This window comes from Amblyomma maculatum, chromosome 10, assembly GCF_055883805.1.
Source record: "Amblyomma maculatum isolate TAMU_Amacu chromosome 10, ASM5588380v1, whole genome shotgun sequence".
NCBI lineage: Eukaryota > Metazoa > Arthropoda > Arachnida > Ixodida > Ixodidae > Amblyomma > Amblyomma maculatum.
In genome coordinates this window covers 169,562,847-169,588,245 of record NC_139353.1, presented here as the reverse complement: position 1 = coordinate 169,588,245, position 25,399 = coordinate 169,562,847, and the positions used below count along the sequence as shown (strand labels likewise).

The 25,399-nt window shown below is 47.6% G+C and overlaps 1 protein-coding gene across 1 annotated transcript in view; it reads left to right on the top strand.

Moving 5' to 3' along the window:
* Positions 1-25,399, top strand: part of LOC146177904 (ubiquitin conjugation factor E4 B-like) — a 123,560-nt gene that overhangs the window by 69,657 nt on the left and 28,504 nt on the right. The window contains exons 7-9 of the mRNA XM_084581656.1: positions 9,902-10,018; positions 10,071-10,163; positions 10,818-11,006. Of these exons, the coding sequence (XP_084437782.1) occupies positions 9,902-10,018; positions 10,071-10,163; positions 10,818-11,006 (399 nt within the window). The remainder of the gene's footprint in view (positions 1-9,901; positions 10,019-10,070; positions 10,164-10,817; positions 11,007-25,399) is intronic.

Below are 25,399 nucleotides of genomic sequence, written 5' to 3'. Positions count from 1 at the left end.
AGCCTGCATGCTTCCCGTCTGCGTCTAATAGCTGCTGCCACTTCTGCATCCCACCATGGCTTTGCACTGTGCTTTCTTCTCTTACCTTCTGAGCATCCCCATGCACTCTTCAGTGTAAGAGCCCATGAGATGTGCTTTCTTCTCCAGGTCGTCCGCCAGTTCTTGAACACTGGGCCGTCTTGTGCTGCTTTGTTGCATGGTCTTTCGCTTCTTGCAACCTATTGTGGTCACTGGCAAGGTTCCCTGTGCCATCCTCCTCAATGATCATCTTTTATAACTTGGCATACAGGCCCTCTCTCATGAGACAGTAGTCTATACACGACTGCCGGTCCCGTACTGCCCATGTCACCGTCCCCTCACACTTCTGTGAAAGGTTCACTATGATAAGGTGACCCTGTTGTGCCAGCTCCTGTAAGAGCCGCCCACTTGCATCTGTGCAACCATCCAGATCCTCCAGGTGGGCATTAAAGTCACCCATCATCAGCACCTCGTGGTTTTGAGCGAAGAATTCCACATCTGCAGCCAAGCAACTACACACTTCACCGCCTCCCTCTGTGGAGTCGTCTGCAATGTCCCTGAGGCCTGCATGGATTATCACTAAGGCCTCCGAGGCCTTCCACACTTCTGCCTCTTTCTCCACTGCTTCAATCGCATCCATGAGCGTCGCTTCTTTCTGTGTGCGGAACTGCACCCGCTTATTCCACCCCGTCTCTCGGAGCACTGTGTGCTTTATCTTGCCTGCATTCTCATCCCCAAACACAAACGCATGGCGATCCTTCCACAGAGCACTGGTCTCGGCTGCCTGCGGCAGACTGTGATCCACTGGGGACGGGGCTCCTTGGCTGCCCTCATTGCCTGCTGTTTCTTTCGTTGCTTCTTGCTTATTTTCAGTTGCCAACCTTGATCCCCTGTGAACTGGTCGATCTGCACCTCTCCATCTGGTACTTGGCTTTGCGCCTCACTCGACTCCGCACCGTCAGTGTGGACTGGCCTTTCTTTGGCCTCATTGGCGTCTGCATCCTCCACGCCATTCTCTCCAATACCTGGTGCCCGGTCGATCCTGGGTGCCGATCGCTGGCCCAGGACTTCACTCCTTAGGAAGGCAACTTCTTCCTGCAAGGCCTCTCGCTGATGTCGCTCTGCCTGCAGTTCGTGCTCCAGGTTCTCCCGCTCTCTCTTCCATGCTGCCGTCTCCACCTCGAGCCGGGCGGTCAGATTGCTTATTGCCAGACTCCACTCCTCCACACCTTGCGCTCCTCGCATGGTGGCATCTTCTCTGACCATGGTGCCTGCCTCCACCCGGGTATCCAGCGCAGCCATTCGGACGCAGATAGCACAGGTGAAGGGTTCCCCCTCTGCCGCAGCGGCCAGGTCCTCGAAAGGGGTTTCATCAAGGAAAACCCACCTGCCACAGGACTTGCACTTCACTTCTGGATTTTCCACTTTCATTTTTCTGTTCTTGCCTCCTTTGCCCGTCATGTCGAACTACATCCAGCTCTTTCTAAAAAAAAATCGCTTCACAGCACTATTGCATCGGATCAAAGGCTTTGATTGGGGAGGCGCGGGATGGTCGGGATGTGCGCTGCCACGGCCGCTCGATGGAAGCGCACTAGGTGCGGCCTGCTACGTCGCCCGAAACCGGCGGGAGGCGCCTACTTCCAGTCGCCACCGCCGCGGCGCCACCGTTCGGGGACAGCCGCGCGCGGAGAGCAGCGCCTGGCTGTGCTTTGAGGGAGGCGTCGGCGTGGTAGAAGCCTTCTATTTTAAGGATATAAGAGCTCCGCTTCACACAATTTGGCAACAAGAATTAGTATATACTGTCATGTCTAGTGTGACCATGTCAGCACTTAGCACTTGCTCGGCAAGGATGTATACTGGAGTGTACCCCGAAAAACTTATAGTGACGGTAGTTCAATCGATTGGAGAGCTCGCATTACCATGATGTTGCATTCGGATCCAGTTGTTCGCCACATTAAAATGTGACCCGGCTGTGAACAATTCGAAGCTGTTCAGCTGCCATGGTAGCCTAATGAATAACCACTTAATTAACTATGTTGCGAATTCCGTGTGTCATTTTCATAATCGTGTTCATCTGCTTCACAACACATCGTTAAAAATTCTAGTTCACTGGTCAGTTCCCTGGTAACTAAATATAGGTTAAACAACATGTCGGGAGCACAGGAAAAGAGGACGACACAACTAGCGCGGTTGTGCCGTCTTCTCCTGTGTTCCCGTCACGTTGTTTGCACGGTTAACCGATAATTAATCACCAACAAGTCCAATCTGCTGTCCCTTGTAGCAAATTCAACGGCAGCTGACAGGGAATTATGCTTCAGCATCTGGACTTTTTAACCTCAGCGCCGCTTTCATTTCAGAGGAAGCGAGTGCATTTCCACTCCTCGCTGCTGTCTTTGCCTGAAGCGAGCTCAGCGGATCAAATTAGAGGGTCTCTTAGATGTCTATTAAGCGCAGGACAGCGAAAGCCTACCCTTCTCCTATCATTTGCCTCTCATCGTTTGCCACAGTTCGTCATTTCAAGACGTCTTTTGATATATTGGTCGTTTCTCAGTCATGATGAGTCTGCCTGCGTAGTCATTGTAGCCCTTATCACTCATAACTAAGCAGGTTACTCATTTGGAATCAGCAGTTGTCATTACATGTCGTCGTTTCACATATTGGTCATTTCGTAGTCATTAACAGTAATGATGAGTCATGCCTAGCTATTACAGTCATTACCATACATCGCTAAGCACTTTTACTAACTTCTAATCAATTGCGGTCATTACATGTCGTAGTTTGATATAAATAATTTTAGCCATTATTAACCATTATTAGTCATTAGCATTAGTCATTACCTCTATCAATGTCTATTCATAACTTTTATTGATTGCCTATCACCATCAATCATATTCATTCTTAATCTCCCTCCTTGCACGTCCGCTTTTGCGACTGGCACACTAGTGCACAGATGCGACGCACAGATAACAGGCAAAGCTTCTGCGCATAGATTTTCGCTCCATGAGCCTAGAACGGCTTACGCCTTAAAAAACAAACGCATCCAGTCTCAACGTTAACGTGCTTGCACACGCGCACACAAAAAAGTTTGCGTTTACCATGCAGACACGAGGCGAACGCGCCCAGAAAGGAAGCAAACTGCGCGCTCAAAGCCGGCGACCCCGGCGGCGACGTGTCCCCGAACAGTGGCGCCCTCAGCAGAAATAGCGGGCGCAACTGTAAACTCCCCAAGGACGCGCTTGCCCATTGACGGCGGCGCGACGCACCAGGCCGCACCCAGTGCGCTTCCATCGAGCGGCCGTGGCGCTGCCCTCGGAGGTGCCCCTACACCAGGCTAGGCCTAAGCTCCCGAGTCTCGCCTCGCGATCGAACCGGCTGACGATCCGACGCGATGAGCCCTGTGTCCGCCCAGGGCTACGCGCTGCGCTTACCCTGTGTAGGCTTTAAAAGCCACTCTCCGGTGTGACCACCCACGAGCGCATCTCAACCAGCATATGCACAGTGTTGCCGCTTGACTCGAAAAAAAGTTTCGAACGAGACCAAAATGGCGCCAAGGGAGCCTTGTGCTCCCGAGTTACACGCTGCGGAAATTGAGCATGATTTGTCCTCAATTTAAAGGGTCGTGCTTGGAGACTTTGTTATTTAAAATCGTCTAGGGCAACGAATATGAGGTATGTTTGCACTGAAATTTGCAGATAGGTGCGGAAACGTGTCAGGATCACAAAAATGGAGACTTTGAAAATTCGGTTTTTGGGATGATTTTCGATCCCGAAGAGCCGGGTCCCCCCTTAACCTCATCCGCCCACCTAACTTCCTGCCGCCCCCTGCTACGCTTTCCTTCCCTTGGAATCCAGAGCCGAATTCGTTATACTGATGTTCCTAGATAATAGCGGAAAAAATAATTATGTTCGTTAATCTGAAATATGCGTTATATTGAAATTTGTAGTACTGAAATATTTTTACTTTGAAAATATTGAAAATCAGTTGGGGATTATAAAAATATTCGTTAATTTGAAAAATTCGTTAATCTGGTATTCATAGTGACGAGATTTGACTGTACTGAGGTATTCTGGCCATCTGCTCATACCTATATCACGGCCTAGAACACAGGATTGAACAAGACGCCCACTTGCCGCAAGGATCCATTGTAATTTATGTCGACACGAGCATCCAAGCCTGTGGAGTGACTACTGCAGTTTACTGCCCTAGCAAATCTTCACTGACGTTTCAATTACCGGAACCTCCATCTTTTTTTTGTGCGGAACTGCTTGCAGTGCAATTCACTCTGTTATTCCCATGCCTCCCACGACCCGTATTGTCATACGCCCTCTAGGTGACAAAGCTACTTAGACGCGTTAGTGGTAGCACAGAAATCTGCCAAAGTCTAGCGGCACGCATACCACAGCCATTTCGTATTGAATGGACTTCGCGTAACATTTTAAGTGATCAAAGCCAGGCGGATTCTGCGACCGGCCTTTCACCCTCTACCTCGACATCTCCGAGCCTCATAAAATTGCACAATGCTACTCTACTTTGAACAAGAAGGAATACCTCTGACGCCAGACACGTGCTCTGATACCTCCGTGTACGGTAAACCTCCCCTGTGGTCTAACCCGTGCAGAGGAGGATCAAAGTTGGGGTGGCCCTAACACCGGCAGTGATTAGAAAGTGGCCTCAATTTCGACATTGGTATCCACACCCTGGGTGCCCCGTCTGTAAATCCAGAAATACAGAAGCTGACATTCATCACCTGCTGTGGGAATGTCCAGTGCTGAAGCCAACGCGGATCCAGCACCTGGTGGCAGCTGGCCTCTGCTCCCATAATCCACAGTCATATGCTGTTTGGACGCTGGGACTGCATCTTCGTTCACTCCTCGACTTCATTGCATCTGCCAACCTTTTTTCATTTCTTTGACCACACCCTTCATCCTTCACAGCATTTTTTATGCCCTGAGGCAATAAACGTCGCAAAAAAAATGGTCAATTTCATTTTTAGTCTGTCCGTTTGGTCTTTTCCATGTCCACTTCCGGTTCTTCCGTTTGCTGAAGAATGTGTTCATGATTCTTAAAGGGGACATGGCTCTTAAAACTATTTTTCCTAATTTTTGTCCAAATTTGATAAAACCTTGTATTCTGATTCAGTTTCTTGCACTGATTTCAAATATATAACTATTTTTCCAATTGGCAAATAGTTCAAAAGATAAATAAATTAAGTTTTCATAATTTGCAGGAACAATGAAAAAATAAGCGCACCATAAAAAATTCACATGGACACTTTGCTAGATACTAGAAAGCATAATGAATACAATTTAGAGCAAAATTGAAAAACTTTGAACTGCTATAACATCACTAATATTTGTTGCATCAAAAAAGTGCTCCTAACATTGTATTCATTATGCTTTCTAGTAGAATTTTGCTCTAAATCAGACAGGAGGGCACCCACATTTGGAGCAGTGAACTTTGAACTGCTATAACTTTGCTATTATTTGTTACATCATTGATTACGAAAAAGCATTTGACTCGGTTGAAACCTCGGCGGTGATGCAGGCATTGCGAAATCAGGGGGCAGACGAGCCGTACGTGAAAGTGCTGGAAGATATATATAGTGGCTGCACAGCAACCATAGTTCTGCATAAAGAAAGTAACAAAATTCCCATAAAGAAAGGTGTCAGGCAAGGAGACACAATCTCCCCAGTACTATTCACAGCTTGCTTAGAGGAAGCATTCAGAGACTTGGAATGGGAGCAGATAGGGATAAGGGTAGATGGAGAATACCTCAGTAATCTGCGATTTGCTGATGACATTGCCTTGCTAAGCAACTCGGGGGATGAACTGCAAATAATGATTGATGACCTAGACAGGAAAAGTAGAAAGGTAGGCTTGAAAATCAATATGCAGAAGACTAAGGTAATGTTCAACAGCCTGGGGAAGGAACAGCAGTTTACATTAGGTAGCGAAATGTTGGAAGTAGTAGGCGAATATGTCTACTTAGGACAGGTAGTTACCGCAGATCCGGACCATGAAAAGGAAATAACAAGAAGAATAAGATTGGGATGGAGCGCATTTGGCAAGCACTCGCAGATTATGACTAGCAGCTTACCGGTATCGCTCAATAGGAAACTATACAACAGTTGCATCTTGCCTGTACTCACCTATGGGGCTGAAACGTGGAGGCTAACCAAGAGAGTTCTACTTAAGTTGAGGACACCCCAGAGGGCTATGGAACGAAAAATGGTAGGGGTAACATTAAGAGATAGAAAGCGTGCAAAAGTGGGTCAGAGAAGTAACTCAAGTTACCGACATTCTAGTAGAAATTAAGAAGAAGAAATGGACATGGGCAGGACATGTAGTGCGAAGAGAGGATAACCGATGGTCGCTGAGGGTAACAAACTGGATTCCAAGGGAAGGAAAGCGTAGCAGGGGGCAGCAGAATGTTAGGTGGGCGGATGAGATTAAGAAGTTCGCAGGGGTCAAGTGGATGCAGCTAGCACAGAACCGGGTTAAGTGGAGAAATATGGGAGAGGCCTTCGCCCTGCAGTGGGTATAATCAGGCTGATGATGATGATGTTACATCAAAAAAGTGCTCCTAACTTCGTTATGCGTTCTAGTATCTAGCAAAGTGTCCGTGTTAACTTTTTGTAGTGCAGTTAATTCTTAATTGCTTCTGCAAATTATGAACAATTAATTTCATTTTACGTTGAACTAATTGGCCAATTGGAAAAATAGCTGCATATTTAAAATCACTGCAAGAAACTGAATCAGAATGCCAGGTTTTATCAAATTTGGCCGAAAATTGGAAAAGTAGCTTTAAGAGCCACTCTGCAAACTCAACTAGTAACTCCCCCCTGCTATTCTTAGAATCAATGCCATAGTCACCCACTGCCTGGTCACCTGCCTGCTTTTTCCCTACCTTGGTATTGAAGTCTCCCATTAGTACAGTATACTGCGTCTTTACTTTTCGCATTGCCAATTCTACTTCTGCGTAGAATCTTTCAACTGCCTGTACAACCTTCAGTTTATACCGCTTAATTACGATGCCTGCTAGCCTATGAATAATGCTATAGAAGTCATCTACATTACCAGCTATATACTTATTGGCAAGGAAACCTGCTCCTAGTTCTATGTTGCCAGGGTCAGTTTCCAATGGCAGCCTGTCCAGCGGAGCCCTGATTTTTAGCACCCCTCACTGCGTCACAGGTATGATCGCCGCCGTGGTCAGTTGTTCCGCAGCCGCTGGTGACTGAGGGCCGGGGTTTTATGGAGCTTATCATAGGAGCTTCAGACGACATCCTTAGCGCAAAAAAACACACGCACACGAGAGAAAAGGCGGGACAAGGGACAAGCGCTTTTCCTTTTCTCCCGCCTTTTCTCTCGTGTGCGTGTGTTTTTTTGCGCTAAGGATGTCGTCTGAAGCTGAAAACCATCTAGCCCGTCTAAAAGTTCTTTTAAACCATTTATCATAGGAGGTTGCAGCCAATTACTGCACCAGGGTGGCCAACTCCTGTTCTGGTGAGCTCTGGTTCTAGCACGATGTCCTTCAACAAATCCGTAGTTACCTGATCTTCCCCATATGCTTTCCCCCTTTTCATAGTTTCTAATGCTTTCTTAACCTTGCCCGTCGTCACTGGCGGAACGTCTGAGTACTCTTCACTATGGCCAATCTCGTTGTCCTAGCTACAACTGTATAGGTCGGTATAGAACCCCTCGGCTACTTTGACTATTGTTGCGATATTCGTGATGACATTGCCCACCTTGTCCCTGAGCGCATACATCTGATTTTTGCCTATGCCCAATTTCCTCTTCACCACTTTAAGGGTGCTCCCGTTCTTTAAAGCATGCTCGATTTTCTTCATGTTATACTTTCTTATGTCGGACGCTTTGCACCTATTGATTACTTTTGATAGCTCTGCCAGTTCTATCCTGTCTGTTGGGTTGCAGGCTTTCATGCTTTGGCGTTTCTTAGGCAATTAGGCAGTTAGGTTTCTTAGGCATGCTTAGGCGTTTCATCTGCTTAGGCAATTTTCTTGTATCCTCTCTAACTATCCTACTGCCTACTTCTACCGCGACTCAGTAATGATATATCTGAAGGTATCACTCATCGCTTCTACACTAAGGTCCTCATCCTTGGTTAAATTCAGGATCTGTTCATGGGGGGTTGCGGCCAGTTACTGCACTGGGGTGGCGAACTCCTGTTCTGGTGAGGGAGTGCGCTGTCGAAGGTGTTCACTGCGCAGCATACAAACGTACTGAAAAAATATAACAGTTTTTCACCGCGGCCAAGCACAAGTTAGCAGGCTTTCATGTGGTGTTGCCATCATAGATATTGCAGCTAGTGAACAAAAGTGAACGTTTGAAGCGGTGGCAGCCACTCGCATTTAAAACAATCAGCGCCTGTACGTCCTGCTTGTTCCTCCGTTCTTTGTCCGGCTACGCGCTGCAAAAACGACGAATCAGTGTGCTGCGTGTATGTCGAGCCAAACTGAAAAATTACTCTCAGTGATTTATGAGTCCCTACAAATCAACTACCGGAATCCTGTGCGGTAGTTGTGATTTTAATGCACATTCTCCCTTCTGGTGAAGTGAGAAAATTGATGCACGAAGCCTAGTTATTGAAGATTTTATTCTATCTAGGAAAATATATTTTATTTGTTTATTTACAACGTACTGCTAGCCACGGTAGAGGCTGTTGCAGATTTGGGAGATTGTATTATACAAAAGGAACAAGCAAAAAGATGGAACAGAAATTGTAGGTGCCCTTCAGGAGCAAAACAAAGCAACAAAAAAACATCGAAAATTTGAAACCAGTGACTTAAAACTAGTCAATTAACAGAGTGTTAAAATAAAACACGCACATGTTGAACCACACTCACATCAATGACGAGATTCAAATTAACTATCCTTACGAATCATAACACTACACAACTTAGAGATGAATGAAGAAAGCGTAGTAGACTTCACAATATCATCAGTCAGAGAATTCCAGTCTCTAACCGCTTGGAGAAAGAATGAATACCTAAACATATCATTGTTGAACCTATATTCTTTAAATGTTTGCAATGTTTCACTGGGTTTTCGCCTTTCATCACTTTAGTCGCCAAAGTGTCCTTGAATTTTTTCCCCTTTAAATTGCTTCGCGATTCTAGGTAGCACGCGTGTGGCGATGTCATTTCTTGGGAAGGCGTCGCCGCGCCACACAAACTTTACTATAACAGATTTTTGTCATAAAGATCTTTGCTATAAAGGGGGGAAAATGTACAGTTGTCTATGGAAGATTTTTTTTTTTTACTATATATGAGTTTACTATAGCAGAGTTCTACTGTATGCAGCATCCTTACGTATTAGACCGTTATTAATCATATACCGGGCCTGCCCGGGGTGGCACAGTGGTTACAGCACTCGACTGCTGTGCCCAAGCATGCGGGATCGAATCCCGGCCTCGGCGGCCACTTTTCAATGGAGGCGAAAAGCAAGGCGCCCATGTGCTGTGCAATGCCAGTGCACGTTAAAGAACCCCAGATGGTTGAAATTACTTTGGAGCCCTCCACTACGACATTTCTCATAGCCTGAGTCTGTTTGGGACGTTAAACCCCACAAACCAAACCTAATCATATACCGGGAATTAATAGGTTTCTTCTTTTTGGTAAAACAGCCTTTTTGACATTTAAATTCATCTTCCAAGTGGAACACCAGGACTGAATTCATGTTTGCAAACATGAAACATTGTGATCAGTGAGAATTTTTCAATTCACAATACATTCGTTGGCAAATAGCTGCATAGAGGATGCCTCAGAGATATTTTATACAAACCAAGAACAACAGATTGGTGTGGTCTTGTGAAAATGGTGTAATTGGGGTTGTGCCATATTTGATTGACATTCTCTTGCAGATATTGGAAGATCCCCTGTGGCTGCCGACACCCCTGACTGGCAGCGGAGGCCGTGAGCTGAGCCGGCTGTCACTGCTAGGGCCATTTCTGGCCCTGTCACCGTTTGCCGAGGACGAGGTGGGGCTGGTGTTTTACTGTGTGTTCCTCCCTGACACCGGTTGGTGTGCAGCCGGGTCTGGTGTGGGCCTACTACGAGGACCGGGACCCCGAGCACATTCAGCTGGCCCACCAGACGCTGCAGGTCATGCTGGAGGCCGCCAGGGTGCGTGCTGGATTGCACTGCATGTCTTCTGGGAGAGGAGGTGTGAATGCCAGACAGAAAGCTTGTATTGTGCTACTGTTGTTTTGTGCTGGCGGAGAAGACGTTTTTTAGCGACCATGTTTGAAAGAATGCACCTAGGAGTTTGGGCTATGTCGATTGTGAAAGCGCAAAAGGCACGAGCACTTATTTCCAACTGATTTTATTTCATGTGGGAGCGAAGAAGTAAGAAATGAAGGTGGTTTGAAACAGAAAAAATAGTGCGAATGATGAGACAAGTAACGTTGGTACTTCTAGTCCCTTTTCTGTTTCAGACATGGCTTTGGCACCTGACCATCACCAGATGGGGAAACTCCCCCATTGGGTACCTTGTGTTTTCTCCACATTTATTTCTGTTATAAGTTGTGTCCCAAAGAGGCTCTGGAAATGTGGACCATCTGGGGTTGTGCACTGACGTTGCACAGCACACATTAGGCCTCCATCGAAAGGCTTGAGCAGTGAAGCGCCACTCAGCAACTCATGCGAACATGCTTCATGCCTCCTTCCCACTGAAAATGGCATGCCTTACAGTATAATAGCTTTAGAGCGTTTTCTTCTTTTTTTGCTGCATGCCTTGAAATGTCCAAGAGCAGCACTTAGTGTCTTTGTGTACTACAGGGCCAGCTGCACGGGGTGGTGCGCACGCTGCTCCTGGCGGGGCGGCCGGAGGTGCTGGCCTGGCTGGGGTCCTTGCTCAAGGCCAATGAGCGGCGTGCCCAGCTCCAGGTGGAGCCCCGGCACGTGGCCTCCGACGGATGCATGCTCAACCTGGCTGCCCTGCTCGCCCTTAAGGTGCAGCCAGCCAAGGTACACACCAGCTCTATTTTATGGGCAAGCATGTGCAAAGAAAAGCACATTCAGCATCGTAATGGAACGCCTCTAGGTCAAGCCAAGTCCTTTGTCATTATCTTGAATACACTGCAGTAGCTGATCGTTAATGAAGCAGTGAGTTTACATATCTTTGCTAGTCCTTCTCAAGATCTTTTTGTTTCTGTTTCTCATGTTGTATTCACACTTCCTCAGCATTGTAAGTTTCTTTACCAAAAGTGTGCACTAAGGAAATTTTACTTCTTATGCATAGTGCTCACTTTATCGATGCAAGAAGCTGCATTTTGGCATACAAGATGAAATATCATATTATCGAGAGAGGGGAAAGAGGAACGGTCCCATATCTTTTAAATCATTTAATGCTTTGTATCTCAACCAAGTAGATCCTCGTTAATTCAGCCTTCAAGGGACCAGACATCGAGTGGGCTAGGGAAGCTGTTTTCATCGCAGTTTCATCGCAACACCTGCGCTTGAGATGAAGTGGCAACAGTGTTTCAAGTCGTTTTGTGCACGTTGAGGAATAGTTCCAAAATTGACCAATTTCCTTGCAGTAGCACCAAACCAAGATGCATCACTGCAAGTGTGAACAAGAAGTGCAGCTTAGGTGTCAGAATAGCACCCCAAAATACAATATGGAGCAGCGTACGAACAGTGCAGGATGGCGCCAAGTTAAGCAAGGTGATCTGTTTTTGTCACAATGTAGGTTTGTGCGCAGAACCCCTACTGATAGTTTTGTGTTGTGCTACCTGACTGCCAGGCAGTTTGTGTTCTTGGCTCGTCATGTCATCCTTCGTGGGACTACAGCTATCCATAACAGTTGTCATAACTTGAGTGAAATCATTCAGGTTTATATTGATGATCACTGGTTGCATGGGTAGTACCAGCACACCATCTCGCTTCCAAATCAACTGGACTCACTTGGGCCAGCCAGGATCGCACTTTTAGTTCTAATTAGCGGGGGTTGAATAAATGACATTTTTCTGTTTCATAAATGGTGCGCATCTAACTCCAGGGCGACATGCGTGCTACCAGCAGCCCCTTTCGGCATCATGGGTGGAAATGCACCCTATAGGAATACAGGATTGCAAGCATGATCTTGGCCCTTCATGAAGAAAAGCTCAGTACACCCTAAAACATATTGTAGGATTGTGAAACCTCATTTCGATGTATATTTAAAACATGGTGATACAGTCAAACCCGGATATATTGAACCCGGATATATCGAATTTTGGCTATATCGAACTCGCGGAATATCCCCTTGAAAATCCCATGAAAAAGTATAGGAAAGCCGCGTCATATATCGAACTCAATTTCACCGGTAGTTCGATATATCGAACTCCGCACTACGCACTGGAAAGCGCCTTTCCCAAAGACGATCGCATCACCCTCGGCCGTTTGCCACGTGACGTTTTAAAGTCATACGCGGAAGGAATGAGGGGGGACAATTCGGCTAGGGCAGCGCCGCACCCATTCCCCAAAGGCGCACGCATTTGCGGTTGTTATCGTTTCCCGCGCGCCAGCACGTGACGTTTGCAAGATCTGCGTGAATGAACCAGAGAGAACCAGTGGAAACGAGAGAGGAAAAACGCGATAGAGCTAAGCGCAAGGGTGTGCCCATTCTTTTGCCTGCCTATCTCTCTCCTTCCTCTTTCCCGGCCTTTGTTCGCAGTAGCATGCGTTACGCATGCGCCAAGCCAGCTCAGCCCGTTTTCAGACAGACATCGGACTCTTTCTCCAGCGTGTGTTGCGAACCCTCTGCGCGCGGCGGCTGACGCAGCTATGGCGCCTGCGGAAGTTAAGAAACAGCAGATCTTTTTTTTCTTTTTTGCGAGAGTCGTCTATTTTATCATTGCGCTGTACGCGCGGCGTAGCGTAAGATATGGCGTTACGAAGCTGCTTTTTCTTTCTTTTTTTTTTGCGAGAGTCTTTTATCTTTGCATGTATGAATCAACGAAAGCACGCGGTCAGCTGCGGTCATGACACTGGCTTTTAGCATTTTTCGCTTCAAACAGCATTTGCAGCAATTGTATCACGCTTTCCATTGATTTTGTGGCAGTGGACTACGCCTGCCCCAGGTGCGGCGTGATAAATCGATAATAATAGTCTGAAATATTCTTAGAAGCATCCTGTTAACAACTGCTAAGCAATTGTCTTGGCTCATGAGTACAATTTTTCGCCGCTAGATGGTGTCAAGCGCACGGCGGCGTCGTCTGCTTCCTCGCTCGCTGTGAAGGCTTTGTAAGTTCTGCCTTTCGCACGGAGTGGCAAATATCCTAAGAACGAGGTCTACAATGCCCGTAGTATGCAGTCCGAATCACGCTAGCTCTATGACGGAGGAGTAGCGGCCGCCGTTGCGAGTACAAACGAGCTGCTTGATACCGGCACCGCGCCGGCGCGTCCGCGCCTGCCTATGTAGCGGGGCAGCGTCCGTAGCCTTATCGGCCACTCAAGCGTCGTGAGTATGCGCGACCTTTCCGTGAATAGCTGTCAATGTAGGACGCAGCCAATGACACATGGAATCCGACCGCACTCGATCCAGTCAGCCACCGTCTACTCCCCTTCCGCTGATGTAGAAGGAGGCAAAACTCAGCCCGCACTTACGGATGCAAATTATTTGTCTCTATGACTGCCGGATTCAAATGGTCGCACTGCTGTTGACCGAGAGCTCCCGATAGCAAAGTAGCGATCGAAGCGCGAAGAGCACCTTTGCTTCTGACGGCAGCCCGGCATACCCCTTCGTCCCCACTTTGCTTCGCGATCGGCACGCAGCCTTAGCCAGTGTTGCCGCAAAACCTCCTGAGACATGTAGTCGTCTCGTTTTTCTTTTTTTGTACTGCGTCAGTTTACTAAACCCGCAAAGCGCTGCCCCAAAAAAATACACGCACACACACACACACACACAAAAAAAGAATACCACGGCCATACTCAAGCAGCTGCGAGGCGCGCGCCGTCGCTCGACTACGGCCATAAGGCGCCACAGCGAGCGCAGAGCGGTTCCATCTCGAAGCAGACCAACTCGTCGCGGTTCCTGCGCCGGCCGGCAAAACGGTTCCTTTTGGAGCGGTGGCCCCGCCCCATGACGTAGGCGAAAAACGCAGAGCCGCCTCCGGAAGTTTTGGGGGTCACACCGGACGTGACGCATCAACCAATTAGGAGCGGCGAAAGGAACCAGTTCCCGAACGGAACCGTCGCGGGATCTGGCTCCTGTTGGCTGCGAATATGGACGGCAGCACAAAGCTGCGGCCACTTGTCATAGGCAAGTTCCAAATCCCGAGATGCATGCGCAACTGCCCCAGTGTTCCGGTGACATACGCATGGAACAAGAAATTGTGGATGACTCGGGAGATATTCCAAAAATGGTTGAAGGCATGGGACTCGGAGCTGGCGCGTCAAGGCCGGACGGTTTGCCTCATCGTTGACAATTGCACAGTACACCACACTGATGTCCAGCTGAGCAACATTGAAATTAAGTTTTTGCCGCCGAACACGACGTCGAAGCTGCAACCATTGGACCAGGGCATTATTCGCGCTTTCAAATCTATTTATAAACGTCGGCTGATCGACATTTTGCTTCTCAAGCTGCGGATGGGCCAAGAGCTAAAGATAGACCTTTTGGGTGCCATTCAAATGCTGAAAGCCTCGTGGGACAGCGTCAAGCAGTCGACAGTAGTTCACTGCTTTCGGCATGCGGGTTTTGTAAGCCGCATTGAAGAAGCTTCCGAGCAAGCAACTGAAGAATCAGCGTTGGACGACGGCACAGAGGAAGAATGCCAGCTCGAAGAAACCTGGAGCCAGTTGGAGCGCTTTGTCGGTGCTGAGCCACACAGCATGTGCATTGATGACTTCGTTGGCGGTGATGATAGCACCGGAACAGTGGCGGAGTTGACAGATGTAGAGATTGCGGCGGAAGTTACTGCTGAGCGGCCAAACGAAGACGCTGCCGAGGTTGATCCCGTAAGCGCTGCCCCGCTCCCGACTGCAACTGAGGCTGTAGCTGCTGTGGACCTTGTACGCCGCTACTGCGGCGCAATAGAAGGCGCTGGACTATCGCTTGTGGACCGTTTAGACTACGTTGAGGACGCCGTGGTTAAGCGCGCGGTTGCCAATTTGAAGCAAGCTACGCTGCTACAGTACTTTAAGCCAAAGGAATAAATACTTTGTTTGAAACTTCAAGTGAGTATTTATTGCGCCACTGTGCCACGATTGGTTCATTGATTGATTTGTACAAAATCACATAGAAAACGCGTCAAAAACTAGTACATCGAATTCCGGCTATACCGAACTATTTTGCAATCACCGCGCTGTTCGATATATCGAGGTTCGACTGTACAGATGTTTCTTCGCATTGCAAAGGCTTCTACACTGATTCATAGTAAGGTCATTGCACAGCTAAGATGCTCTATGCAAAAGGCATTACAAACGAACAAAAACAAATTGTGCACCCTGGCTGCTGAGGTTGCTCACGGTGGAAGCGGCCGAGCTGTTGTGTGTGCCGTCGTCTGTGCGGTGCCATTGTCTGCAATGGAGCACAGTTCAAAAGAGTGCGTTGTTGGACGAGTCGGTCAGACATATCTTCAAAGTACTTTCTCGTCCTTGTTTTGTGTGCACAGCATAGTTTGAAGAGGTTTCTCTTCGTTTGTTTGTCATGGCACTTTTTTTTTTCATGTTGAATATCTAGGTTGCCCAGTTTTACAGTCGAACCCAGATACCGTATACACGCGTGTAATGGCCGCACTTTTTTTTCCAAGATTGGGGTGAAAATCAGGGGGTGCGGCGATTACATGAGAAAAAAGACAGCGAAAAAAATTATTTGCAGTGGTACCTGCCTTTATTATTGTTAAAAAACTCCTTGTCCTCCTCCGCTAAACTCGTCGTGATTTCAGGCTCGTTCCGTGTCCAAAACATCACTCCTCGTCGTCGTCCTCCTCCTCCTCCGAACTCATCGGGAGTTCAGGCTCGTCCTTGTCCCAGATGAGGTCATCCTCCGTACCGTCCAGCCTGTTTGATATCCCTGTCACCTTAAAACTTTTTTCCACAGTCTCGAACGAAACCGTGGCCCACGCTTCGAGTATCTAGTGGCACGCGGCCACAAGCGATGCCCGTTTCAGTCGGCCGGTTGGAGTCTTCTGGTGGAGGGCCGTTGCCATCCACTCACTGTACGCACGGCGAAATCCACACTTAAAAGGGCGGTTTACGGAGACGTCCAGCGGCTGAAGCATGCCGGTCATGCCTCCAGGTATGACGGCCAAGTCCGTGTTAGATGCGCGGAGCTGTTGCCGCACGCTCTCTGTCAGGTGCCCCCTGAAGCTGTCTAGGACGAGTAGAGAACGCGTCGCAAGATTCGTCCCTGTTCGCTTCTCCTAAACACACTTCAACCAGTCTGTAACCAGCTCACCCGTCATCCATCCTTTGTCCTGCGCACGAACAAAGATGCCATCACGGAATTTCTTCGCAGGTAGACGTTTCCGCTTAAAAACAATGTTAGGCGGTAGTTTTCGTCCATCTGCTGTGATGCAATGCATGACCGTGCATCGCTGCCTTTCACTCCCCGATGTAAGCACTCGCACGCTCTTCTTCCCTTTCGCCTCGACTGTCACATTCTGGGGTGCGTCAAACCAAACCAGGGTTTGATCGGCGTTACCAATCTGAGAGAGAAGGTGCTCATGTTCTCTGCGCTTGTTGATAACAAACTTGTGGAACTGTAGAAGCTTTTCACCATACTCCTTGGGTAGACATTGACACATCGTCGTGCGGCGACAAATGGATAGGCTTTTTCGCTTCATGAAGCGCGAAATCCACCCATTGCCAAGAAATGAGTTTTGGATGAGACGACCAAAACGGAGTGCGACATGCAAGCGAAAACGATGGCGATTTCTGCCGCGGCGACACAGAAACCTTGTTTTGAGCTGCCGCGGTGGCTCGAGCGGTGAGAGGGACGCAGTTCCAACAAGTTGGAAATTTTTTGCTCTGTCGCTGCCACTCGTCGCTGAGATCGCTTAATTGCTTGCATGTGAGCGAGCTGGCCTTAACACTTTTTTTTTTCCCAAATTCTCGAGTGCAAAAGTGGAGGGTGGGTTCATTATGCGAGTGATTTGATTGCGCGACAAATACGGTATTGTTTTTTCGCATCGTAAGTGCCGTCCCAAGCCGATTTCTGTATATCAAATTATTGATATATCGAACTATTTCGCGATCCCCTTCGAGTTCCATATATCCGGGTTCGACTGTAGTACTGGGGATGTATATCTTCCAGCACTTTCACGTATGGCTCGTCTACCCCCTGATTTCACAGTGCCTGGATTTCTGCCGAGGTTTCTACTGAGTCAAATGTTTTTTAGTAATCAGTGAATGCTATGTATAAGGGCTGGATATATTCCGAGCATTTTTTTATCACCTGGTTGAAGGTATGGATATATATAGAGTGCCTTTTCCGAAAATCTGCTTCATTCTTTGCTTGATTGCAGTCTAAGGTTGTTCTGATTCTATTAGTGATTACTTTAGTAAATACCTTATACATAAGAGACAGTAAGCTGATTGGTCTCTAATTTTTCAAGTCCTTAGCATCCCCTTTCTGTGAAATAAGATAATGTTTGCATTGTTCCATTGTTCCAGTATCGTCGATGACACCACGCACTGCGTATACAGGGTGGCCAGTTTTTCTAGCAGGATATACCCCCTCCCCCCCCCATTCATCAGCAAATCTATAGTTATCTGATCCTCTCCAGTTTCTGTCCCTCGTTTCGTAGTTTCTAATGCTTTCTTAACTTCGTCCTTCGTCACTGGCGGAACGTCTGACTGTTCTTCCCTACCACCAATCTCATTACGGTTCTGACTACTTTGGCTACTGTATTGATCAGTATAGAACTCCTCGGCTACTTTGTCTATCCTGTCCATATTCGTGATGATGTTGCCCACCTTGTCCCTTATCGCATACATCTGATTTTTGCCTATGCCCAATTTCTTTTTATCGCTTTGAGGCTTCCCCCGCTTTTTACAGCATGCTCAATTTTCTCCATGTTATACTTCCTTATATCGGCCACCTTGCGCTTATTGATTAGCTTTGATATCTCGGCCAATTCGATCTGGTCTGTTGGATTGGAAGCTTTCATACTCTGGCGTTTTCTAATCAAATCTTTCGTCTCCTTAGACAGCTTACCGGTATCCTCTCTAACTATCTTGCCGCCTACTTCTACCGCGCACTCAGTAATGATATCTCTGAAATTATTGTGCTTTGCCTCTAGGGTAATGTCGCCATCCTCAGTTAGAGCTGAATACCTATTCTGTAGCGAGATCCTGAACTCTTCTGCCCTCCCCCTCACCGCTAATTCGTTGATGGGTTTCTTTCTTACTAATCTTTTGCGTTCCTTCTTCAGATTTAGGCTAATTCGGGACCTCACCATCCTGTGGTCACTGCATCGCACTTTCCCAATTACCTCTACATCCTGCATAATGGCGGGGATTGAACAAAGTATGAAGTCAATATCATTTTTAGTCTCCCCGTTAGGACTTTTCCATGTCCATTTCCGGTTCTTTCGTTTGCTGAAGAAGGTATTCATGATTTTTGAGTTATTGTGCTCTGCAAACTCAACTAGTAACTCCCCCCTGCTATTCCTAGAACCAATGCCATAGTCACCTACTGCCTTGTATCCTGCCTGTTTTTTCCCTACCTTGGCATTGAAGTCGCCCATTAGTACAGTATACTGCGTCTTTACTTTTCGCATTGCTGATTCTACATCTTCATAGAAGCGTTCAACTGCCTGGTCATCATAACTACATGTAGGTGCATAGGCCTGTACAACCTTCAGTTTATACCGCTTATTAAGCCTAATTACGATACCTGCAACCCTCTCAGTAATACTATAGAATTCATCTATATTACCCGCTATATACTTGTTGACAAGGAAACCTACTCCTAGTTGTCGCCTCTCTGGTAAACCTCGATAACACAGTACATGCCCATCCTTCAGTACAGTATATGCCTCATTCGGCCTCCTAACCTCACTAAGCCCTATGACATCCCATTTCACGCCCTCTAGTTCCTCTAACAGCACTGCTAAACTAGCTTCACTAGCTAGGGTTCTAGCATTAAACGTTGCCAGGGTCAGTTTCCAATGCCGGCCTGTCCAGCGGAGCCAGGAATTCTTAGCACCTCCTGCTGCGTCACAGGTCTGACCGCCGCCGTGGTCAGTTGTTCCGCAGCCGCTGTTGACTGAGGGCCGGGGTTTTATAGGACTGATCACCGGAGGTTTTTATTTTTTATTTACTTTGAACATTCTGCAGGCTGAGCGCCTAAACAGGAGTGGCATACATTTACATAAAGTTCAAAAAAGCATGAAAGCATAAGGTACAAAACACACCAACACATCGAGTAGACCAGTTGAAGCGGTATTACTGCACATAAAGTGTAAGCACACACACAAAAAAAAAGCAATCAAAATCGGCATTCAAGAACTGACTGGAGGCAATATTTTATAAGTCATTACATACTTAATTCAAGCATATTGTCACCACTATGTGACATCTGGTGGAGGTGCTGCCCTTGATCCTCAGCCTTGTTCCTGTCTCCCTGGAAGACCAGCCTACAGGTCACCAAGCCAGCCGCCGACTTCAAGGCTTACAACCTGAACACTGTCTGCTGCCTGACCCCGTTCGACTCCAGAAGGCACCAACTTCTGAAATGGCCCAGCCAGCAGCACCGGTTGTTTTCGTCCAACCCCGTGAGCCCCCCTGCTTCCATGGACGACCGGATGAAGATGCGGGAGATTGGATGGACCTTTTCGACCGTGTGGCAGAATTCAACGGTTGGAACGACGCTGTGAAACTCAGGCAGGTCTACTTTGTTCTTCAAGGACATGCCCGAGTTTGGTTTGAAAATCACGAGACTTCTTTCAAGGATTGGGAGATATTCAAAGCACACTTCTTGATGGCCTTTACAAGTTCTGTCCAAAAAGAAAGAGCTCAGGCCCTCCTCCAATCAAGAATTCAACTACCAAACGAGCCCGTCCTGGTCTACGTAGAGGAAATGAAGCGCCTCTTTCGCCGCGCCGACCCTAACGTGACTGAAGGTGAGAGAGTCAAATTTTTAATGCGAGGCGTTGAAGAATCGCTTTTTGCAAGTCTTGTCGAAATCCGCCAAAAACCGTGGCGGAATTTGAAATGGAAGCGTCTACCATCGAGGAGACGTTGGACAACCGTATGCGCCATTACGAGCGACCACTTCAACCGAACTACTCAAGCCACTACCCCAGCGCACTTACAAGCGGAGAGAACCTTCGGGACCTCATCCGGGAGATCGTGTGAGAGGAGCTCCGCCGATTGATGCCATCATCGCAACAGCCCCAGGTGGCGACGCTCGCGGACGTCATCCGTGAAGAAGTCCAGCAGGTTCTGGGCGTTCAAGCGACGGCTGCGACTGTTCCAGCACAAGAAGCAACAGTCATGAACTACGCTGCTGCATTATGTCGCCCTGCGCCCCGACGTGATGACTTTTCGAGCCCTCGCCGCTACCGTCCTGTTCCTGAAAACCGCCCCTTGGCACCCGCCCGCCAAGCCTACCAACCCCCAAGCCCCAGGAAGTGCGACGCCTGGAGGACAGCAAACAACCGGCCATTATGCTTCCACTGTGGTGAGGCCGACCACATTCTGCGCCACTGCTCGTACCGCCGAATCGGTCTCCGCGGATTTGCAGTCGACGCTCCACGACCACGTTCAGGTGAACAACCGCAAGAAATCGACAACTATCTGCGTAGCGGTGAGATTGCGCCACCAAGCCATCGGTTCAGGTCTCCATCGCCGTACAGGGCCCGCTTTGCGTCGCCAGGCCGTAACTTCGATGAAAGTGTGCGCGGAAGGTCTCCAAACCCGTGCAGGGGAAACTAAATAGAGCAACCTTTGGAGGTGAGGTTGCTCAACGGTGAAAAGACGAACATCCTCTGCCGCCGTCGACCACTAACGACGACACAGCTATTTCACTGCCGCTCCACACGACGACAACACGACCAGAGGGTAAGCCAACACCGCCGCCCAGCAAATTAACAACGGTATGCCCCGGCCATGACCTGAAGGAACGACGGAGCCGAGATCGAACACCAAGGCCCACGTGCGATGCGAGGACACGAACAAGTGACCTTGAAGTTGATGTCGACGGTCGCAGAGTCGCTGCCCTAGTAGACACCAGAGCTGACTATTTAGTCATCAGTGGACCGTTAGCCTCCCATCTCAGGAAAGTTACAACCGCTTGGGATGGCCCACTGATTCGCAACACAGGTGGCAACCTGATTACTCCATCGGGACGATGTACTGCAAGAATAACCGTAAATGGGCATATTTACCCCACCAGCTTTGTGGTCTTGCAGCAGTGCTCCTGAGACGTGATTTTAGGCATGGACTTCCTAAATGAACATAGGGCTATCATCGACCTCCGATCCAAGCTCATCAAGCTCTCTGCAGACAAAGCCATACCTGCTACGATCACTTTGACGCAACACATCGCGCTAAACGTCCTCGATTGAGAATTGACCTTGCCACCCCAATCAAGCATCGCAGTCTGCATAGGTAGCGCAAACATCGAAACCGCTGAAGGCATCGTCGAAGGAAATATCCAATTGCTCTTAGAACGAGGTGTCGGCATCATAAGCGGCATCGCGAAATTCCGGAGAGATCAAGCTCAGGTGCTGGTAACAAACTTCACCGAAGAATACCGGCATCTCAACAAAGGCAGGACAATCGCTTTTCTTGACGAATTAGCGGACCTCAAAGATGTATTCACCCTCCACGACCAAATGCTAGAAGACGCGCCGGACCAATTCCGTCAGCCCACATTTGACATCAACCCGGCATTGACCCATAGCAGGAAAGACCGGATTCGCAGTCTTCTTCGAAGCTACAGGGAGTGCTTCTCGTCATCATCGAAGGTACGACAAACACCACTGGCCAAGCACCGCATTATAATGGACGAACACGCCCGATCTCTACGCCAAAGCCCTTATCGTGTATCGCCGCGAGAACGCCAGGCCGTACACGATCAAGTTGAGGAAATGCTGCGTGATGACGTGATCCAGCCATCCAACAGCTCCTGGGCAGCACCAGTCGTTTCTGCATTGATTACCGCCGCTTGAATAGCATAACTAAGAAGGATGTCTACCCGCTTCCCCGCATCAACGACACTGTCGACCGGCTCTGCAATGCAAGGTACTTCTCATCGATGGACCTGAAGAGCAGATATTGGCAAATTGAGGTCGACGAAAGAGATCGCGAGAAGACCGCATTCATCACACCGGAAGGCCTTTTTGAGTTCAAGGTGATGCCATTTGGCCTCTGCTCCGCATCAGCCACATTTCCACGAGTAATGGACACAGTTCTGGCAGACTTGAAGTGGCAAATTTGTTTGGTATATTTGGACGACGTTGTTGTCTTCTCGTCAAACTTTGAAGACCACCTAAAACGACTACAGACAGTTCTGGAGGCCATCAAGTCATTGGGACTAACGCTAAAAGCAGAGATGTGTCACTTCGCCTACGAAGAACTCCGGTTCCTAGGTCACATCGTTAGCAAGGACGGTATTCGCCCAGACCCGGAGAAAACAGCTGCAATCGCACAATTCCCATCGCCTACCGACAAGAAAGCTGTGCGCGCCGATTCCTTGGGCTGTGTGCTTATTATCGACGATTTGTCAGAAACTTTTCGCGCATCACCGAACCGCTGACACAGCTTACAAAGGCGACGTACCTTTTAAATGGGAAGCACTGCATGGAGCAGCCTTCGACGAACTTAAGCGCCGCCTGCAGTGCCCTTCTGTACTTGACCACTTTGATGAAAACGCCGAGACCGAAATTCACACCGACGCGAGCAGTCTGGGCCTAGGAGCCATTCTCGTCCAGAAGAGTGCCGGACAGGAGAATGTAATCGCCTACGCTAGCAGGTCTCTCACAAAAGCCAAAGTCAATTACTCGACGACCGAGAAGGAGTGCCTCGCGATCATCTGGGCCACTTCTAAGTTTCGTCCACACCTATACGGCCGACCATTCAAGGTGGTAAGCGGCCTAAGTGACAATATCTAAAGACTGGAGGGAAGATGCAGGCAAACTATTCCAATCTGCAATTGTATTAGGGAAAAAGGAGAATTTGTATAAGTTAGTTCTTGCAAAGTGAGGTGCTAAAGAGAGGGCATGTGTCTGCCTAGTGGTAAGAGGGCAAACGTAAGGGCTAGGATCAAGTGCAGGTTTGTTATTAAGTAAAAGAAATAAAAATTTCAGACGGAGGAATTTTCTTCTTGCTTGGAGAGTTACAATACCATTTTCTGCCATTAATTCAGATACCGAATCGGTGCGACTGTATTTGGAATAAATAAAACGCACTGCCCGTCTCTGAATTTTTTCAAGAGCATTTATATTGCACATCATATCCCACACTGTGCAAGCATATTCAAGCCTAGGCCTTATAAGTGTTGTGTATGTGAGAAGTTTAACATGAGCGGGAGCATCCTTAAGCTTGTGTCTGAGCAGGCAAAATTTGCGGAAGGCTGAAGAGGAGATGTTAAGAATATGTGTGTTCCAGCTGAGGCGGTTATTTAGTCTCGGTAGTAATATCTCGGTAGTAAATACGCCGAGATATTTATATTTCTTCACTTCGGTTAAACTGCGGTCCTGGACAGAGTAAGTATGGACAGTAACATACGTGCGCAACAAAGACGAGACAAAGAGGAGAAGTGGACGACGACGGCGCAGTCGTTGTCCACTTTGTCTCTTCTTTGTTGCGCACGTATGTTACTGTCTATCATGGTTCACCAACTCGCCCAATCAGCCGTTCTTCTACAGAGTAAGTATACTAAAGCGGGTATTTTTTCCTGGTTATGCGAAGCAAGACAGATTTTTCTGAGTTTAGGAGCATGCCCCACTCCTGGCGCCATTCTAGTATATTAATTAGTTCGACATTAAGTGCGTGCTGGTCTTCGGGTACCACAATTTTATTAAGGATAACACAGTCATCGGCGAAGAGACGAATTTTCATGGGATCACAGATCACATTAACTATATTGTTGCAAAATATCAGGAAGAGGAGTGGCCCGAGAACACTACCTTGCGGAACACTGGAAGAGACTGGAAGACAGTCAGAGTCTGCACCATTTATATGTACGTACTGAGAACGGTTGGTTAAGTAGGCGGGGATCCAGGCAATGAGGAAACTGGGAAGTTCAAGCTCCTTTAATTTGAAAATAAGTTTGTCATGCAGAATACGATCAAAAGCTTTGCTGAAGTCCAAAAATGTGTCTATTTGTCCACCTCTGTCGAGGACAGAAGCGAAAAAAATGAACAACTGTTGTTAACTGTGTTGTGGTCAAAAACCCTTTTCTGAAGCCATGCTGGAATAGAGATAGAATATTGTGGTTATTTAGGGGGTCAGAGATGTGAGTACTCACTATGTGTTCAAGCATTTTACAGGTTGATGATACCAAGGAAATAGGGCGGTAATCAGGTACTGAGAGTGGGTTGCCTTTTTTAAACACAGGCACTACACGCGCTATCTTCCAGTCACCTGGAAGAGAGGACAATCTGATGGAAAGCTGAAAGATTAATACAATGTACCTTGCTAATTTCTCTGCATAGCGCTGGAGAAATGCATTTGGAATACCATCTGGTCCTGGGGATGATTTTACTTTCAACCTTAACATCATATTAACAATGCCCTCGTATGAAATAATGTTATTGTCAAGAGTATCACAAGGTGTGTTTACAAAGGGCTCAGAGATAGAAAAGACACTGCTGAAGTGAAGGTTGAAATGTGATGCCTCAGGATCTGTTATTAAGGTATCTTCATGCGAAATGTGCTCAATAGGTTTCTTACGCTCACTAACCAAGTTCCAAAAATTTATCAGGATCTGATTTGATAAAATTAGGCAAGGTCGTGTTAAAATAAAAATGTTTGGCTGACTGAATGGCATTTGAAAGGGCGCGACGAATTTAGATAAAGTCCTGTGATGCTGTACGGTTTTTTTTGCCCGCTTCGCTTTCCTTTTTAAATGTATTATGTCCCTAGTCATCCATGGATTACGTTTAGCAGTCTTTTTTACTTTGTTAGGAACGAAGCTGTCAAGACAAAAGAAGCATACATTTTTAAACTTGTTCCATAACGCATTAATGTCATTACCAGAGAAGTTTTCGAGGTGAGAATCACAGTTTTTAGCATAGAAGCCTGATTGGGTCGACTACCATGTAAGGAAAAAGTGACTGAAACAATCTAGTGATCAGAAATCCCCGGATCAACTAAAACATTGTAGTTATTTATAAGACGGTTCTTGATCTTGTTTTCAGCGTCTTATGACGGTAATCATTCTGAACGCAAATGTCTGTTGCTTTGAGTTTGCTGACGTTTTT